Here is a 15,663-nt window from a genome sequence, read left to right as displayed (position 1 = left end):
GTATAAGTAGACATATTGGGACGCAGCAAAAACACTGTAGGGAACACCTCTTAGACGCCAATGGGCACCTGAATGATACCTAAGGTCAAAGGTCATGAGAAACATACAGAACAAAAGAGCTCTTGTGTGCAGTGTGAGAGAAGCGAGTGCTCTGAGTGTGTAAGTCTGTGTGTGGTACTAGAGATGGAGGATTGACAGAGTTTGTGCACAGCGACATGGACTTGGACATGTTCCCTTCAGAAGAAAAGCTGAACAAATGGAAGGTGGCAAAGAAGGACTAAGTTAAAGAACAATTTTATGAAGTTCACCTGCCTCCCTCAGGCCACTGACTCACAAAGAAATCACCATTTAATAATTTCCAACCCAAAATGTGGCTGATGGGAAAAATGCTTAGCCATATGAAAAGAGGTGCCAAGGAATTGGTCAATTCTGATTAAACAATAAGTCCCTACACTTCTTCATGAATTAATTTCCAAGACTTTTCTATGCATTTATGATTACTGGCTGAGATTGTCTAAACTGACTGACAAATTGATTTTGAATGATTTATTATCAAATAAATCTGAATTTGAATTATTTTCAAAAATTATTAGTGCTACTGAAATTATTTGTAGTATTACTGAATTAATTATTAGCAAATCGTTCATGTGTGCATTTTATGTACAATGACCTAACTCACCGATTAACCACCATAGTACGATGCATTGTTGTGGAAACTAGCCAGTCACGAACACAGTCACATCTCCGTCGTTTGACCCAAATTAGTTCAACAATTTAGGGCCATTTTAAATGATGTCACACGCATGTGGTGGAGTAATAACTAATTAATTGATTCGAGATCTCTGAGATGCTGCTTTATTGAGCATGGAACCTGATGATTAATTTACTATTGTTTTGTTCCCTGTCATTTTGCTTTATTTGATTCAATGTGGGGTTCCTCTTACATCATACTCCGTGGTTCCCTTAGACACTTATGCACATGTGCACACTTCAAAAATGGCACTTACTGAGGACGCGCTAAAATGTATAGATTAAAATGTATATATATTTAAATAGAATGGAAGATATAGACTATACTGTATGTTTGCTTGTTTATTGTGCCAAAGAGCATAATTTATTTAAGTCCACATGTCTTACTAACAAGAAACTATGCTTCTAACCACAGGTCGAGAGATGTATTTCCTACCACGTAAGTTTGAGACATTGTCTGCGAATGTTCGTTTCAACTATGGTTTCGGGAAACACAGAATCATTGAACTATGTTGGTTACGACGGAACTTGCGACCATAGTTGACTAACGATGCTTTTGGATGCACCCCAGATCAATTCTGTAATTAATCATTGAGACTCATTTGTGAATCAGTTCAAAATGACTTTTAAAAATCATTTAAATTAAGATTGATTTGAAAAAGAATAATTCAGTACTTTGTAATTGTAATTTCTACAAATCATTTAAATTAAGTGATTCAAATAGTAAACCAGTTCAAACAATTCACTGAAAAACTCATTCACAAATCGACATCACAATTGACCTGCACTCAAACTTTACAGTACACAAGAGCAATATTAGCCAATTAAATGTTTTAGAGCAAATAAAAACTGCATATTCATTATAGAAATGTGATTATTTTCATTATCTAAAACCCATTTACAAAAACAAACCAGACATCTAAAATACTTTTAACATAAAAAATACATACATTTTCCATATTTTGTGGAAACCCTGTGCAGCAGATCAAAGCAGACAGCATAGGTGTGGTGAACATGTACAAGACATACAGTACAATGAGTGAAGAAGGCCAGGAGAACAAAAAAAATATATATATACAGCCAAAGCATTTTCCTTTCAGTCTTATGATTACTACCACACACATTTGTTCAGCCTGAGAATGGAAGCATACTCTAGCACCCAGTGTGGCATACGACCCTGAGATGTCTTGAGGCAGCAGAGGCCGCTTGAGCAATTGAGAGAAGTTCACCTTTGATTTGCTAAGCTCCCCATAATCACAGACAACTATCACTGTGACATTCAATCAGCGTTACCTGATGCGCTTGTATTGTTGAGGATTGTGTTAACAGGAAGGGATTATGTATGTCAGCCCTCAGCACCACCCCATCACTTTCCCCCAGTGTTATAAAGCTAACCATGAGTCATTTTCTCCTATAGTTGACCTGTATAACAGAACAACTTACATGTAATATAAGCTATCAATGAGATGGTCCAAAACAGCTCAAATACTATATACATAAAACAAATCTGAACACTTTCTATGTGACACACACGTCTCTGTATTGAATGGCTTATAAGTAGCATTTCTCTAGCTTTATCTATCATTTTAGGATTTTTTTAAATGAGCTTGACTCAATGCATGAAATTATGGAATTGATCAATTAATTAGCATGCTAATTAATAAAACATCATCACAGGGCTAAATTTTCAGCTTTGACCAATTACAGTCTAGTGGCGCACTCTCTTTTGCCACTCCCTTTTTTTTCAGTGTGTCAAGGGAAGCGGGGCCGAGAGCCGTGGGAGCAGAGCGAGGCCGGTGGAGTAAATGATAATAAGCCACACTCACCAGACTCGAGTCCCATGGAGGAGCTCCGGAAGGGAAGGATAAATGGAGGAGTGACGACAGTGCAAGACGAGAGAGGACCAGGCCTGGGAAATTAAGATTTTTTTATTTTTATTTTTTAAATGCTTTTTAATTAGAAAGTTTCATAAGCACTAGAAGGGTGCTATATCAAATAAACTTAACCAGAAACTAATATTACTGCAGACTTGTCTCATATGAACATAATCTTATCGTAATCATAATTATTTACATAATTCTTTACGTTATATATTTTAAAGATATTATGGTGTGCAATTTTGACTAATTAATTAATTAATTAATTAATTAATAATAATAACAAAAACTTGCAGAAGAAATCATCCAACAGGTATTCCATCACATTCTATCGGTATTCTATACATTCAGGCAGCACAGAAACTGGAGTCACTGCATGCCATCTAGTGGCTACTAGAGTTTTCATATACTAGTTTTTAAATAGTAATTATCGTGAAAATGCCTGCCATTCTTTAAAACCTTATTTATTTATTTATCCCATATGCAACAAAAATAAAAGTATTTAAAGATTTTCATTTTAGGACATTTTCAGTCCCTAATGAGGGTATATATATATATATATATTATACCCTCATTAGGGACTGAAAATGTCCTAAAATGAAAATCTTTAAATACTTATTTTTGTTTCATATGGGATACATATATGGGATATTCATATGGGATATATATATATATATATACATATACATAGAAATAAATGATAATTTAAAGTATAATAAATTTAAAAACTTTGTGAAGCTTTGCATCACATGAATAAATTATTTTTTTAAAGTATATTCAAATAGAAAACTATTATTTTAAGTTGTAATAATATTTCACAATATTACTGTTTTTTCTGTATTTTTGATCAAATAAATGCAGGCTTGATGAGCAGAAGAGACTACTTTCAAAAACATTAAAAATAGTAATGTTTCCAAACTTTTGACCTGTACTATATATATACATATATATATGTAAAAAAAATAATTTATTCCTGTGATGCAAAGCTGAATTTTCAGCATCATTACTCCAGCCTTCAGTGTCACATGTAACATCCAGTCTATCACATGATCATTTAGAAATCATTCTAATCTTCTGATTTATTATGAGTGTTGGAAACAGTTCTGCTGTCTAATATATTTGATGAATAAAAGGTTAAAAAGAACTGCATTTTTTCAAAATAATAAAAAAAATCTAATAATATATATTCTAATAATATATTTTCTTTACTATCACTTTTTATCAATTTAACACATCCTTGCTGAATAAAAGTACTGATTTTATTTAAAAAAATAAAGAAAAAAAATTACAGACCCCAAATTACTGACCAGTAGTGTATATTGTTATTACAAAAATATTTATATTTTAAAAAACATAGTTTCTTCTTCTTTTTTTTTTTCTTTTTTTTTTTTTACCTTTTATTCATCAAAGTATCCTAAAAAAGTATCACATGTTCTGAAAAAATATTAAGCAGCAGAACTCTTTCCAACTTTGATAATGAATCATCATATTAGAATGATTTCTAAAGGATCATGTTATAATGATCCTTAAAATTCAGCTTTGCATCACAGAAATAAATGATAATTTAAAGTATAATAAATTTAAAAACAATTATTTTAAATTGTAATAATATATCACAATATTACATTTTTTTCTGTATTTTTGATCAAATAAATGCAGGCTTGATGAGCAGAAGAAACTTCTTTCAAAAACATTAAAAATAGTAATGTATTCAAACTTTTGACCTCTACTGTATATATATATATATATATAAATATATAAAACTTTTTTTTATAAAGTATATGTTATTCCTATATATATATATATATCCTATAAATTCAAATGAAAATTGCAAACTTTTTTTTATAAAGTATATGTTATTCCCCCCTAAAAATAGCCGTTGATATCGTTATGTGCTTATCTTTATAAGAACTTGACAACAGCATCATTCAAACAATTGGTTCATTATGTCTATGTGTAGCACATTATGTAAAAAATAGGATTTACCTGTTTGGTGGTAGAAATAAATATTCGGATGCTATCCGTCATTCAGTCGATGCCAAACTTCCTCTAATATGGTTAAACTCCGGACTTGTCAGTGTTATGGACCACAATGATGGACTCTTTTATAAATGCACCTACTTGTCGTGTTAATGTTTCGTTGACAAATTTTACGTTTCAAGCATCACTGATTCCAGAAGCTGACTGCAACTGATTTCTCTAAGTGAAATCGCGATTACTTCACGAGCATGCGCACACATACCTATGACGTTTGCAGTGAACTGCCAATCGCGTGTTCAAGTCCGTGTGATTTATTTTTTCTTTGAAAAGAAAAAGATAATTTTAGAACAAAAATATGAAAAATGTAAACACATTTTCACATTATTATGATATAAAGAAAAGAAAGCATGCGTTAATTTGGAGGGAGAGAAACAATCGGAAGAACTTTTTTAAAAGGATATTGGACCAATCAGCTATGAGCACATCTTTTACTCAAAAAGGTGATCTGTGATTGAAAACGTAACCTAATCAAAATACTACTGATAAATTAATAATAATACAAAATAATATGATACACTGATAAATACATTTATTTAAAAGTCATAATCTTTAGATTAAAAAATGATTAGGCTATGCCTGCAGGGGCCAACCCACCCTTAAGAACAAGCACCCTTTAAAAACAAGCTATACTTGTATAGAGACCTTTAGTGATTTCAAAAGCAATATCACAATCATTTTATTTGTTAGTATATTTTTGTAGCATACTTGCTTAGTAATTCCATTGCAGTAACCATATTGCAGTGTAAAGTATGACAAATATCACAGAAAGGACTCTGCAGGATGACAAAGGATTTATTTGCAAACATGCTTTACAAATGTTATGCATGAAAATAAGTCTTAAAATAAATGTCAACAACATACTTAAAAGGGTAGCTTCGTGATGGAATGTCACATATGCTTTTGGAATCTCTATTAAATTTTCTTGAGCACTGAACTATAATGTAATTTTGTGCAGTCATTTCCTGTACAACTTTTTATAGTATGGAGGGGGTACATTTACTTTTTCTTCTTGAGCATGCAAGGATAATTTTCAAGCTGTTAAAATGCCCCCAAGTAAAACTCGAATAACTTTAAATAAATCAGATGACCTGAATGAAAGCATAAAATATAAACTAAAAATGACTCATTTCAGGGAGGACCAAACCACGATTAATAACAATAACTAAAATAGCAATCTTTATTTCTAAATATTTTGTATTTGGATTTTGTATATTCATTGATTTCCTCAGTCACTGATCAGTAAGCATATACAAAACATCTCATGATTCAGAAGAGCTTCAGGACAAAGACAAACCCTAATGGGCAAAACGGGAATTGTTGGTCAGAATATGCTTAAAGTATACACATTAAAAAATTATTTATTCTGCCTCTGAAAAAAAATCAATGAAGCACTTTGGCTCATATTACACCCTCATTCCTTTTCAAACAATCAGAAGAAGTTGCACACATAGCATGCTTTTGAAAACATATAGTGACAATATTACCTCTGATCAGCTTTTGTCCATCTGTACTCGTTCAACTCTCTGTGGTAATACACATGATGGGGTGGTTTGCCATATTTGGAAGAACAAGGATTTATCTATTCATGGTAGGCATGTTGTAATGGCAGACAAGGGCGATTTAATAAGGTAATTCTTTTTAATAGGAGACCAGCGTTTTCATCTTCCAGCACATGAACAAACACTCAACCACACACACTTACACTGGCTTGGCTTATTAGAAATCTCTACATAAATTAATGGATGCTGAGAAAAATGTCTCGTTTAAGTTCATGAGTAGGAAGCATTTAGAAGGTTATGTTACTGTTGAGCTGGAAAATGCCAAATTAATGACAGATTTGTCTTAGACTCCCTGTACTTTGAAATGTTTGAAAAAGATAGTTCACCCAAAATGAAAAAAATTCTATAATAATTTACTCGCACTAATGTTGACTCCAGACCTTGGATTGGCATGTTTGGTCGAGTCTACAACTATAGCAAAAAAAACAATAAACCCCTTTTGCTTGTATAGTGCATTGCACATCTCATTATGCATGCCCCCTCCTTATTATCATCATTAAATGTCAATCTATAAGTGGGCTAAAATAGTTATGAAGTTCAGGAAACACAGATGGCATATTACAGTAATCGTAACAGATATGCTTATATAAGTCCTCAGAGTGGAGAGAAACACTGCATTATATAGTGATTTATATCATCATTTGCTATGGCTTGATTTCTCTATTCAAACAACAGGAAACAACAAACAAAAACCCGAAGCACCATCATATTCTCTTTACAACTATCTTATGAATACATAAATAAATGCAATTTTAATTTTTCCATTTAAAGGTGAAACACACCAAATGGATTTTACTATGTTACTTAGTATATACAGACACATTACGCATTAATGTATAATCCTTTACATTGCTGAAGCATTCTTTCCTGTTTGGTTTGATATTTCAAGTGCTCAGAAAGTAAAGATTGCCTTACAGCAATGCGTTCCTTAACAGCTGCACATAACATTATTTAAGCTGCTGCTTATGAAGTTGTAACCATTTGTGGCACTGCTCTTGAAATTTTGATGACGTTCTTACTGGGTTTATCATCTCCCCCTTTTAAAATGGCCCCTAACATGCGAAAAGTGTGACAGTACATCTTAAAATACCGTCTCCAAATAAGCCCTAACTAACAGTCCTCCCAAAGTGTCCTATAGTTGCAAAGTGTAGCAGCATGACACCAAGGCACAGGACGAATGTGCTGTCCACCAAATCCACTTCTAAACTACTTTAAAGCTGCTTCATCTCAGTTTATCTGATAGCCAGATTATATTCTTGTGCTTTTATGAGTTGGTGAGTGGGCTTGTAGCAGGTGTAATTGGGAAATCTTGATGCAATAGGTTGTGCATGTGTATTTGATTCACAGTGTAATAGGGAGACGTCTTGTTCCCCTACAGGGTCTAAGAAAATGGAGTTTACAAAGGGTTCGGAGACCCAACTCGAGTCCAGCGGCATCCATTTTGGAAGTGTTGGATGACTCATCAACTCACTGAGTCAGGAAACCTGAGTTTATCGCTGTGTATTACATCCTGTGTTTGATGTCTTTGAAGCTCTCAGATTTTTAGTTTCTTCTGGGCTACAGTTGGAAGCAAGTGTTCTGCTGGAGCTTGTCTATAGGCCAGTAGGCCATAGGCAAATGGTGTTTGAGCACATTATGGAAATCTACCACAAATATTACTGCTCTTATGCTTTATATATTAAGACAGGGTCAATGCGGTGTACTGCAGCAGTGCAAGAACGTGGCTATGGAAGCATGAGCCTTTTATAGTGCTATAATGCAGGTCTGTGATGATGTGACTTGTAAGCACGCCTCTGTTGCCTTTGGAGGAGGAGCAGTGAGGGTAAGTTGCAGAGCCTCCTCAGTCCTGCAGCAGCGTTTCTCTCCAGTTAAAGCTGTGATTGGGTCCATGCGTGAGCGGCAGGATGGGTGGATCCACTAGCTGCCAAACGCCCGTCTCGCCCATCTCCTCACAAGCACAAAAGCCTAAGTAAGGTATCTGTGAAAGAGAAAGTGGAAGGGAGAGAGTATATACAGTAGATTGTATATATCAAATATCACATATAACATAAGACTGAAATAAAAAAAGGAAATATATACTACTATTTAAAAGTTTTTGGGTTGATAAGATTTTATTTTTTTTTTTTTTAGTGACTTTCTTTCACCAAACCAACACTTAATTAATCAAAAAAAAAACAATAACATCAAAATTGTGAAATATTATTAATTGAAAGAAACGGTTTTCTATTTTATATATATATATATATATATATATATATATACCTGTGATGACAAAGCTGAATTTTCAGCAGCAATTACTCCAGTTTTCAATGCCACATGATTCTTCAGAAATCATTCTGATATACTGATTTGCTGCTCCAGAAAAATGTCTTGTGTCTTAAATGTCTAGTTTGTGTTTCTTGTTATTTTGTTAGATTTGTGTTACATTTTTTCTTTGATGAATTGAACTTAAAAAAAAAAGCATTTATTTGAAACAGAAATCTTTTGTAACAATGTAAAAGTATTTACCGTTACTTTTGATTAATTTAATGGGTCTTTGCTAAATAAAAAGCATTAATTTCTTGAAAAAAAATCTTACTGACCCCTTTTAAACGATTATTTATAAATACATTTTTAATAAATGAAATATCATCTGTAATTTACATACATACAAACCTTTACATAAGAATCTTTATATGTATGTTTATTAATAGTTTTATAATAGTCAATATTCAAATCCCTAATACACACACACACACACACATATATATATATATATATATATATATATATATATATATATATATATATATATATATATATATATATATATATATATATATATATATATATACATACATACATAAATACATAAACAAAAACAAACACAAATAAAACCATATACATATACATATATATATATATACACACACACACAGTATATATAAAACAATACTAGAAATAAAATATTTATAATTTTTTGTTTTTTTTTAAATAGACATCTGAGATCTGAAGAGATCTGACCTTTCTGACCACTTGCACAAAGTCTTTAGAGTTCTGTGGGGTCAGTCCCTGTATCTGCCTCGTACAAGCCTCCAGAGAGGAAGCATGGGCCACAATCAGCACTGTATTTCCTGTTGGACACACATGGAAACATGGTTAACATAAAATGTCTTAAAGCATTAAACCTTTGAATCAGCATAGATTCAGAAAAAAATTAATAGATTACATGCAAAAGTACCTGCACTCACGACCTACCCAGATTATTGCACTCTGACAGTATTTCACGCGTCACTTGGAAGCTGCGACTGATGTATGTTTCATAGGACTCGGACACGGCCAGTTTACTGATGGGTATATGAGGTCTAGAGGGGAACAAGATTACTTAATAATAAGTAATATTTCCTTTCACAGCAAGAACATATTCATGAAATCAAAAGGAGACATAAAACAATAATGTAAACAATCAATAATGCCAGCATTCAGAAACGTTACAATCTAAATGTGCAGCAAAATGTATGTATAGTTCACTGAACGTCTAATAAAATACCTGTATGTTGTATCCACACATATGTTAGCAGCCGCCAGGTCTGCAGGAGGGATCCAGGCGGGTAATGAGTTTCCCGATACCCATTTAGTCCACTCAAACAAACCTGGCTCAACTCTGATCTTAGTCTTCCCATCCTTTTGAAGACCTGAGACATACAATCCATAACAGGAAAAGAGGCACATGGGAAGTAATTGATTTAGGAGTGTAAATGGGCATGGCTAATGCAGTAAAAACTGATTTGTGAATGAACAGAAGAAAGATGAAAGAGCAAAGGAGGTGCAGTTTTACCTCTGAGGATATTATAAGCTGTTTGCACGCAGCGCAGAGAAGGGGAACAGTATACAAAGTCTACCACTGTATGACTTTCCAGGAGAGCCTCCCCTATTAAACAAATTACACATAAAGTAAACACATGCCAATAGCAAAGCAGATATGACACACTTCATATTTAATGCCATTAATATGTAAAACCAAGAGGAATTAATGTGATCTTGCTCTTGAAGGGATAGTTCTCCACAAAATGAAAATTTTCTCATCATTTACTCACCCTCAAGTTGTTGCAAACCTGAATGAAGTTCTTTCAGCTGTTGAACACAAGCGAAGATATTCTGAAGAATTCCGTTAACCAAACAGGTAGCCCCTGAGTTCCACAGCATGGGAAAAAAGTACTAGGGAAGTCAACGGTTACCAACAGTTTTCAAATGTATCTTCTTTTGTGTTCAGCAGAAGAAAGAAACTCATACAGGTTTGGAACAAGTAGAGGGTGAGTAAATGACGACAGAATTTTCATTTTTGGGGTGGATTTAACAGTAATGAGGTTACAGACCGACTAGACGAGCCTGTGTGGATCCGAACACAGTGATAGGACAGTCCTTATCATAGTCCCTGTACCCCCCACTCCTCGCTGGGAGACTCAGCGGCATATTGAGGTTTGACCGCACATACCGACCTGTTTAAGACAGAGGAAATATATACAAATGAGCACACATCAGGATATTAAACATCAACAGGGTTTGGCCAATAAATTCCCATGATTTTCTTTGATTGTCGGATGCAGTTGCTACTTTTTGCGATAAATATAGCTGATGAAATATTTTAGAGCTTAATATAAGTGTTCAATTTTAAAACTCCCTATAATTCCAGATCCAACTTGGACATGGGAAAAACTGTAAAGAGGTTAAAGAACTGATTTGGAAAGTTGAGCTCAGACCTTTGGCATCAAAGCACTGAGTGATCCAGTGTTTCCCAAACACTACATCCATTCTCTCACCATGGCGACACACAAACAATGTTCTCTTAGGCAATCGAGACTGACTGGGGCGTAGGATCTAAAACAAATCATAAATATTTGAATAAAACATCATACCTTAAAAAAACTTTCACTTTCTGTCACATCAACACAAGATTCTCTTTCTAGAGTTTTACCTGCATAGGTTGACATATAATACTCAGACTGTTGGGATCCATTGGCATGGGGTCATCAAAGAGACGACCGTCCAAGTGTGGGTCAAGAAAAATCCCACCCATTGCACCCCTGATATCGGTTGGAGGGGTTACATTAAGGAAAGAGTAAGACCTAAAACAAGAGGTAAAGAGATGAAGAGATTTAAATGTTAGTTACTGCTTTTAGTTCTAACATACCTTAACCACTGATCCATAAGATTCTGACACTATACTACTGTTCAAGTTTTTCAAAAGAAGTTTATTAAAATTGTATTTATAGATTTATTTGAAATATAAATCTTTTGTAACATTACAAATATCTTTACGGTCACTTTTGATCAATTTAATGAATCCTTGCTGAATAAAATAATTAGTTTCTTTAAAAAACAAAAAAACTGACCCAAACATTTGAACATAGTGTACAAGCAGCTTTAGTTACTTCTTGACCCATCTTACCCATGACAGACCCAAGTATCACACTCGTCTGCCCTATTGACGTAGTTTTCTGGTAGTAGCCCAGATAACCCTGTGCTCATCGAGGTCCCATAGACCCAGCCCTCACTGGCAGTGGCCTGTTCTATAGACGACATATAGATGAAGTCACCGGGCACCAGCTCTAGTTCATCATCATTCTGAGGCGCATAGGGGTACATCACCCGCAAGGTTAAAACAGAAAGATAGAAAGCCACCAAAGCCAAAAAGTCAGTATATGATAACATAATGCATTAGTAATCTATCAGCATTAACAAAAAGGGCATTTAATTAAATATATGCAATCATCCATAGTAAATACAATAGGTTAATACTTAATACTATGTGTATCCATCTTATTTATAATTTGGAAATTATTAAAATAATTGTACAAATACAGATAAATCAATGTAGTGATACATTGGTATATTTTATTTGGACTTCTGATAGCAAATATTTGGTATCAACAATGGTAAATAATATACTAAATTATGATAAATGATAAATTACTTAAAGATGCTAGATAAAAAAATAAAGAATTTTTTTTTAAAAACAACAATGAATGACTACAATTTGACTACCTCATGATTGGCAAAGCGGATGTCCCGTGACAAAAGCACAGCCTGCCAATCACAGCCCAGTGTTATGTCTACACCTTTGGCAAGTTGTTCTAATGATGCAAGATGGTTGGATTGGAAGTGGTAGGCCAGAGTTACATGAAGCTGCTTCTTATGGGGCTCCACATGAACATCTGGAGAGAGGGAGAGAACATTTTTTATTTATTTTACACTGAATGAACCTTTTTGGCAATACAAATGCCTGTTTTCTTCCATGCCAGTAAAGCACACTAAAATTGAATTGAAAGCGGTAGGAAGGGAGCTGCAAAGACAGAAAATGAAGACTACTGCTCCACTGTGTCATCATCAGCTATAGGCAGGCATATCAATAACAAAAAAAAAAAAAAAAAAACACACACACACCTGCTTTGGAAGCCGCCTCACTGGCAAAGTCTGCAGCAAAGCCCTTGATCACCTCAGCCACCTTCTCTTCCACAAAGAGGCCGATGAAGTTTGAGGATGAGTAAAACTCCAGGGGCAGTGGGGAGGGGAAACGACCTTTCCACTGACCCACCACTGCCTGCAGAGCTTCACAGAGGACATCTACCTTACTATCCGCACACTACAGTGACAGAGAAAGAGATACAGTCTTACAGTCATGTTATCAACCACACAGAACATACACTACCATTCACAAATTCATCAACATTTCAAAAACGTTTTTTGGAAGAAATTAATACAGTAAATAAATTCATAATGTTACAAAAGTGCTGTTCTTTCAAACTTTCTAAAAACATTCCTGAAAAAAAGTAGTGCGTATTCCACAAAAATAATGAGAGCAGGACAACTGTTTTTCTTTTTTAACACTGATAGTAAGAAATGTTTCTTGAGCACCAAATCAGCATATAAGAGTGATTTCTGAAAGATCATGTGACACTGAACCTGGAGAAATGGCTGCTATAAATTCCGCTTTGCCACCACAGAAATTAATTACATTTTAAAATATATTCAAATAAAAAACAGGTATTTTAAGTTGTAATAATATTTCACAGCATTACTGTTTTTAACAACTGATAATAAACGCAGCCTTGGTAAGCATAAGACACTTGTGAAAAAAAAAAGAAAAGAAAAAAGACCCCAAACTTTTGAATGTTGGTGTAAATCATGTATATAACATGTTAGAACATAATTGGCAGCACCGAATGCAGGGGCAGATTGTCAATAAATAATGACTTGAATTTGGATCTATTCATTGTATCACTTCAGAAGACAGCATGTACATTTTTTGTAATCAAAATGGTTTGTTGTATCATTTGCAACATTGTGTGCAAGAACTTTGTTATTCAACAATGAAAAAATGACAGAACTTAATTACAGCTGTTTTCATTATTCAAAAGGCATTCGAAGTTATTTTCAATTTTCTATTAAAGTGCCTGTCGTACATTCACAGCTAATACTGTTTGCTTCCATTATGTTAAAATGTTTGTGTTTTTCCTTATTTTTAAGTCACTTTGGACAAAATATCTGCTACATTATTATGTAAATTTGTACATGTAAACTTTTTTTTAAAGTTATATTTATGGGCTTTTTATGTCTTCAATAATGGAACAGAGCTGACAGGAAAGCTTTGGGTGGAGAGAGGGGAGAGGGATCAGCAAAGGACCTTGAGGCGGGAATCGAACTCGGGTCACCGTGAGCGCAGTTGTGCTATATATGTCAACGCACTAACCACAAGGCTTTTGGCGCCGACTATACATGTAAACTTTTTATAGTTTGTAAGGGGCTGTGCCATAAAAAAAAGAAAGCATTCAAAAAGTGGTATTGAGTAAAACAACACCAAATAACAGATCTAATAAAGACACATGTTTGGATATGTTGATGAAGTGCTCTGACCATGAAGAACTGGCAGAGGGTTACGTGAGGGAAGATGTTGTGGGCTTTGTTCTTGCCACATGTAATGCGACTCTGCTGCCAAAAGTTGGAGAGCTGGTTGAGGAGGAGACCGCTGGGTTTCAGGTACAGCACATACTCCCTGGGTAAAGGATCATCCAGGAAGGGGTCATCCACATGGGAGAACAACCTGCAAAATAGACATTCAGGCCATGTTTGATAAGGCATTATGAATAGGTGAGCAGTAGTTACACTTTTTGTTTGAGACCGAAATGAACAACATGGTTAGTTTAATTTTATTTTTAAAGTAAGAACATATCAATGATAAACTGCTTCTGACTCCCTGACAGCAGAGGGCAGCAGTAAACCATTAAAGGTGAAGTGCAAATGAAGCTGAGTTTCTGATCATATGTGAGCCCAACTCATAGTGTAGTTTCTTTTCAGTGTGTGTCTGTGCTCAAGTTAAATTGCAACATATTATCATTTCAAAGCTTAAAGAGCGTCTGTGGCTCAGCGCGGTACAGCTGAAATGAATGGCTGTCAAAAACGACGAGGGTCACTGTGAACGTGTGTGGGTGCGCACACTCACCAGTCACAGGCTGCTTGTACATTTCTGCCCCCAGTTGAAACCAGAGCTTTTAGCCTGTAACAGAAAGGACACAGAGAGAGAGAGAGAGAGAGAGAGAGAGAGAGAGAGAGAGATCAGCTCAATTGCTGTACTGGTCACAAAATCAATGGCCTCCTTTCCGGAGGATGTTTATCAGTACATTAGCGCTGAGGAGTTTTCTCAGAGATCTAAATTTGATTCACGGAGATGTTCCTCTATTGTTTCTATCTCTGAATGTGAAACATATTTGTTTATCGTGCATGAAATCACACATATGCTAAACAAACTCCATGATAACGCTCTAAAACATTCCTTGTTTCCCGGAGCATATTGGGAAAGCTGGATAATCACTTGTTTACAGACATTTATTTAGTTTAAAGAGTGTCAGGTAAGCCAAAGCTACCTACAAGAAGAGCTGAAACACATGCAGTGAGGCACAAAAGACTACACACAGAATTTAAGGTTCTGCACTATTTATAGATCACTAATTAAATAAGCAAATTTGTGTCATTTATTATGTGACTTTATCTTTGTACAAAAAAAAAAAATCACTAACTTGTGGAGTTTTAGAAGCAAGTGTTCTGCTGTCATTAAAACAAATATTTTCAATATTAAATATTAATTCATCTGAAACAGCTTCTTTTTTTTCTCAAAATACAAAAGACAATTATACAGACAATTCAACATACAGACATTTTTAAAAGTGGTCTTAGACTTTTGGACCCAACTTTGTTTGCATGCAAATAATAACAAGTGAATAAATAATGAAAATGATTTCTAAAATAATATTTAATATAGCCTTAAGTTCACTGGTATACTTGATTCCAACTGATCAAATATTTGGTGCATGATGACAAAACTGTATCAGCTGAATAATTTAACTAAAAACACACCAAAAAATTGAAATTTGTAAATATTATTTATTATTAATATGTATTTC

General features: G+C 34.3%; 1 protein-coding gene across 1 annotated transcript in view; it reads right to left on the bottom strand.

The window, feature by feature from the left end:
• Nucleotides 1-5,439: 5,439 nt before the first annotated feature.
• The window catches only part of LOC109083914 (ubiquitin-associated and SH3 domain-containing protein B-like), a 29,135-nt gene continuing 18,911 nt past the window's right edge, over nucleotides 5,440-15,663 (bottom strand). Inside the window, exons 2-14 of the mRNA XM_019098650.2 lie at nucleotides 14,706-14,759; nucleotides 14,120-14,306; nucleotides 12,650-12,848; nucleotides 12,251-12,420; nucleotides 11,655-11,863; nucleotides 11,181-11,331; nucleotides 10,966-11,083; nucleotides 10,582-10,704; nucleotides 10,044-10,136; nucleotides 9,756-9,900; nucleotides 9,464-9,570; nucleotides 9,230-9,339; nucleotides 5,440-8,204 (exon numbers count right to left, since the gene is read on the bottom strand). Coding sequence (XP_018954195.1) covers nucleotides 8,067-8,204; nucleotides 9,230-9,339; nucleotides 9,464-9,570; nucleotides 9,756-9,900; nucleotides 10,044-10,136; nucleotides 10,582-10,704; nucleotides 10,966-11,083; nucleotides 11,181-11,331; nucleotides 11,655-11,863; nucleotides 12,251-12,420; nucleotides 12,650-12,848; nucleotides 14,120-14,306; nucleotides 14,706-14,759 — 1,804 coding nt within the window. The 3' untranslated portion in view covers nucleotides 5,440-8,066. The remainder of the gene's footprint in view (nucleotides 8,205-9,229; nucleotides 9,340-9,463; nucleotides 9,571-9,755; nucleotides 9,901-10,043; nucleotides 10,137-10,581; nucleotides 10,705-10,965; nucleotides 11,084-11,180; nucleotides 11,332-11,654; nucleotides 11,864-12,250; nucleotides 12,421-12,649; nucleotides 12,849-14,119; nucleotides 14,307-14,705; nucleotides 14,760-15,663) is intronic.

Source organism: Cyprinus carpio, chromosome A5 (assembly GCF_018340385.1).
Source record: "Cyprinus carpio isolate SPL01 chromosome A5, ASM1834038v1, whole genome shotgun sequence".
Lineage (NCBI taxonomy): Eukaryota > Metazoa > Chordata > Actinopteri > Cypriniformes > Cyprinidae > Cyprinus > Cyprinus carpio.
Note: the sequence above shows the minus strand (reverse complement) of the source record. Positions and strands in the feature narration are given on the sequence as shown.